The sequence below is a fragment of the Dipodomys merriami genome, unplaced genomic scaffold (genome assembly GCF_024711535.1).
Source record: "Dipodomys merriami isolate MVZ:Mamm:240054 unplaced genomic scaffold, mDipMer1.0.p SCAF_924, whole genome shotgun sequence".
NCBI classification, from domain to species: domain Eukaryota; kingdom Metazoa; phylum Chordata; class Mammalia; order Rodentia; family Heteromyidae; genus Dipodomys; species Dipodomys merriami.
The window spans coordinates 227,501-232,500 of NW_027206540.1; the positions used below are offsets into that span (position 1 = coordinate 227,501).

A 5,000-nucleotide genomic window follows, 5' to 3' on the forward strand; every position below is an offset into this window, starting at 1 on the left:
ATAAACAACCAGGGCAGCTTTTGTCTTTGCTGAATTTAAATGAAAAGTCCCCTAGATATTAATATGTGGACTTCATTTGTTAGCCTGCTAAGTCAGGGACTTATAACAAAAGCTTTGTAAACAAAAGATTAAACTGAATCGAGCTTTAGAAAATGAAAGGAAAACAAGAGTCAAGTAATCACAGATCAGACTGGGGCTGCTTAGATGGAAATCAGCACGGGCTACTGGAGTGGAAAATGTTTAATTGAACTATTTCATTACGCAGAAGTTTATGTCCCTCTCGCAGAATCCAAAATATTTGTTATCAGAAAAGCCATTCTTTCTTCTTTTAAAGAGAAGGTCCTTCGGAGAAGCAATGGGGGAGAAAGAGCCTTGCACCCCTCTGGCCCTGGCATTCCACCATCCTCTACAGTGGCCACGTCCAGGCTGGGTGCCCCTAGCCCCATGCACCTGTCGGTATAGCCGTGGGCACAGAGTATCTACTGTGCGCACCCCCCCCACCTCTGCCCCGACACCAGAACTAGCCTGGCAGTGACCCGCCCATGCAGGGCTCTTTGACTGACCTTGGGTAACCTTTCAGGATCACCCGGATGTCTGGGGATCACCTTCTGCAACCTCTGGAAGCCGTAATCTATGGTTGGTTCATTAAGGGCTGTAACAGGACACAGAAACATAGATCAGGTTAATCACTGTCATGTCATCCGTCATGCCTTTACTGCATGCTTCCACATACATGTGTGGCATTCCTCCCCACGGCCACGGCAAGAACCCCCGGATGCTGGCACTATCTTAGGAACTAGACTTCCCTCTCTCTTTTGCACAGAAAAGCAATGATTATTTCCAATCTATAATTAGATGGGAACAAAGTCAAAGGGTGACTCGATATATTGTAAAAATGGCGGTGCAGTCACAAAGTGGCAGGTCTTGGGGCCATCTATAGCAATCACCACCGCTGTGGTGTGTCGCCGGCATCACACCGAGCCTTCCACACTGGCCAGGAATTTATGGGAAGCTGGCAATTATGACATATGTCTGGCTATTGCTAGCCTCAGATTTATCCCTGTGGTCCTTTTTTGTCTAGCATACTGCCTGAGCACAGAGCAGGCAGGAAGAGCACTTATTCTTGCGAAGCTTTAATAATCTGTGAATGGCTGACTACAAACTGATGTAGAGCGCGATCGTTCTACAGCTGCAATCCACCAGCCCCACGAAATTGCCGACCACAAATAGTAATTAATCTTTTTATCCCTCAAATTGTAATTTTGACTATGAACTCCGCGTGGCCATAAATCAGAGGCACACGCGCTGTGTACAGTGCGTGAATCACGGCCAGGACTCAGTGCGGCTGCACACTGTGTTTAACAAGCTTTATAAGAAGCCATTGGGTTTTATTATGGCTCTGCCCGACTCCAACAAAAACTGAGCCCCGAGGCCCGGGGACGCGAGTTAAGATGAAAATACTTATTAGAGTACATTACTTCTTGATGTAGGTATCGTTTTCCCATGGAGTAACTCCACAGTGCATGGCGCAACATAAATCAGGAGGTTTTCGGAGACTAATAAGACCTGCCGCCATCTATTCATTACTCCGCCCGCAATTTGGGCCATCACTCATTAGTAATTTGATGATTAACACCACCCAACTCAGCAGGTCTGCAGAGTGCAGGGGAAGACAAAGGCTAGGGCTCCCTAAGAGGAAGGTTAGAGTCTGCCTTTCAAAGTGTTCTCCACAGTAATCGGTCACCGTTATCCTCGAGTGCCGGGCCGTCGGTGTGTCTTGTAAGCAACGCGGGGCACCTCACGTGTACACTCAATAATACGCCCGAAAGTTGAGGACCACAATATGATTTGACATTCCATCATACATCCCGGAGACAAAGGTCCGCACAGGAATGTGAAGTAAGACATTTTCTTGTTAATAAAGCATTGATCCGAGGTATTGATTTTACATGACATGGCTTTTGCTGGGATTTTGCCCTCTTTTTTCCTTTGCAAATAGCAAAGCTCTTCAAAATGCCTCAGCGTGTGTGACACTGCAAAATTTCTAACTCTCTGTGATGTAAATTCTATATGTGTAAAACCACTTCATAATCAGACCATTAATCATCAGAAGCTGTCAGCGTTGACTTGGGGGACAATTTGTCATGTCTCCGCTGGGCCCGGGCAAGGGTGTCAGGCAAGAGTGCAATTTGGGCATCTGGGCGGATGGGCAGCTTCTCCGGCCTCACCAAACAACTTGGTCCAAAAAAAAAAAAAGAAAAGAAAAGAAAAAGAAAGGTTGGACAAAGTGTTGTGTTTCTTGATCGGAGAACAAAAGAGGTAGGCCACCATGCGTTCCGAACATGTCAGGCTTCCCCTCTCTCCCAGCTAATCACCATGACTGCTTGACTTAATGAATCGGCCTGATGAAAGGTGATCAGAAAAGATAGATGGGCGGCCATTATTGATTTCATGCAAATGCCCCTGACAGGTGATAGACGCTTTAATGCGCGCTTTCAGAAGCTTTATGAGTTGTAATAGCCACACACTCACTCTGGCACAGGCATTCTCTAATGTTTCAGTGGAATTGCTAGTCTTCTTCTATGACCACAAATATCTTAAAGCAGCATAAATACAAGGGCACCTTTCACCTGCCCACGCGGCCCACCAGTGCTGATGGATGAGCACAGCACACTAGGGAAGTTCAGGAGTCCACGTGTGCCAGGGCGGTCCCCACAGGCTGGCTACGCCCCAGAGAAGGGGCTGGGGCTGTTGCTCCAGTTTGAAATCCCACCCAGGGACCCAGCTACGTGGGAAAATTCTAAAGCCCTGCCCCTGCTTCGTGGCAGGAGCAGCGGCTGACATGTTAGCACAGGCCTGTGAGGCGCTGCTTCTCCAGCCAATGCACAGGAAGCCTCCAGGAGCAGCCGGGTCTGCTGGGCTGCCTGGCCCTGGTGAGGCCCAGCCACAGTGGCCCGTCTAGTCCACAGCCCTCCAAACCACACTGAGTCCACCCTCACCCCGTGCTCGATGAAGCGAGGGCTCACCAGGGCCTCACAGGCAAATTCTGCGACTGGAGGAGAAGGAACGGGCCTTCCCACACACCTAATAAACCCTCAGCGTGCCACATGTACAGCTGAGAGCCGAGCCCAGCCCAGGGCAAGGCACTGGCCCGTCCAGTCACAGAGCCCCGAGCCAGGCCAATCAATACCACTTTCCTGTTTTAGAACTGGGTAATTATGAGGGGGAGAGATTGCCTGACCTTTCACCTGCACTGCATTACTTTGCTGATATTAAGATAAATTGCCTGATTTTGGGTAAACATATGCTGCAATTCAAACTGTCAGCACTGGTTTGCTCATGGATAATTTGTATTGATCTCCTAGCTTCTTCCCAATTTTGCTTACTGACCTCGTGGATAATTAGAGAAGGAGCCTTGGGTGAGCTCAAGTCGAGGATGAAGAAGAAATATGAAGAAGAATAAAGCAAATTTGTTTTATGTTAATATTTGTCGGTCCTCCCCCACATCTGTCAGCGTCGGGAGAGCCGTAAATTAATGTACTTGGCTCCCGAGCAATTTATTCCAAGGAATTATTTAGCAGCATGCTTAGGCCCCAAACATGTGTCACTGGGTTAAATTAATTTAAACTCTGCCTTAAACACAACAAAAACAAATGTTATTTTCTGCTGAAGGGGAAAAAATACATTTCCTCAAAATTATATTGTAAGCCTCCAACTTTCTGCATGGAATTTTCACATATCTGTATCTGGGAGGAAAGGCTTTATAATAAATGCCCCACCCCACCCCACCCCACCCCCCCCCACCCCCGCACACACCCATACCCACACACACACACCGGAAGTAATTAGTGCCCGTTATTTGTCTTGAATTCAAATTTTGCTAAGATGGGTGGTTGCGTGTAAAAGATGAATGTATGTGTGGAATTATATCATTTAAGATATGTCAGATTAGAAGGCTGTTGTATCAAAAGTCATAAAACAAATCTCCCCTGTGAAATATCTCTTTATTAACCGTGCCATAAGATATTAACATTCCTCATTTAGTGGAGGGCCTTTTATCTGTTTCAAATACATTATTCGTCCTTTTAGAGATAAACTGTATTAATATCCATTTGAGTAGACTACTGCGGCCTAATGCATAGTAATTTTTGTTGGAAAGCTTTTATTTTAGAATAAGAAAATTACACAGCAATAAAACCTGAATGAATCAGAAGCTAGAATAGCCGGGAATCACATTCCATGCCAAATGAAGCAAGCAGCCAGGCAGCCTGTGAAGGGCCAGATATCTGGCTATCATGTGCAGGCCAGTATTCAGCCTGGGTCCTACAAATGGAGCCTAACATGACCCCACAGACTCCACAGGTCTACGCACCGGATAACCTGCAGTTCGGGAAGGATTCATATTTAAATATATTTGAGTGTACTGGAGTTAATCTCGTTACTTTACATGCATTAAAGTCATAACAGAAGAAGCATTCTAAATATTTAAGTCATGCCCACGTACTGTGGGATTAATCATACTGCAATTGATAAAATTTTAACGGTCTGTGATGTCGGCTCAAGTTGGGATTGCCAGAGCTAATGTGGCAGTGGAAAATGGCATTGCGCTTTGAGCTGCAGCTGGGGCCAGAGCAGCTCCAGCCAGCCTGCCACAATTAGAAACGTACCAGCGGGCAGCAGCCAGTAGGGTTTTCTTTCTGGTGACATCCGTACTTGGAAGTTCTCATGTTGAGAGCTGAACTGTCTTTGTCATCTGGCCTTGCCTGGAGTTCTGTGTTGCTCTTCTATACCCCAAAATGTAAATGACTGTCTTATCAGGCCTGAACAACAAGTCCATTAGCGTGTGAACCTCACTCAATGAAGCAAGGGGACGTGTTCGGGACCACTGAGTGGATAACACAGAGAAAACATTTCAGCGTGGAGGACAGGCCAGCCACAGGTCACTTCTCAAAGAAAGGACATAGCCCAAGGAGCGCCCTCCCTCATCACTCCCTAAGCAG

At 46.7% G+C, this 5,000-nt stretch overlaps 1 protein-coding gene across 9 annotated transcripts in view; it reads right to left on the bottom strand.

Annotated features, from left to right (window-relative positions):
- LOC138821663 (transcription factor COE3) overlaps positions 1-5,000 on the bottom strand; it is a 120,367-nt gene that overhangs the window by 11,502 nt on the left and 103,865 nt on the right. For all 9 annotated transcript variants that reach the window (XM_070014112.1, XM_070014106.1, XM_070014109.1 and 6 more), the window contains exon 11: positions 564-652. In XM_070014112.1, coding sequence (XP_069870213.1) covers positions 564-652 — 89 coding nt within the window. The remainder of the gene's footprint in view (positions 1-563; positions 653-5,000) is intronic.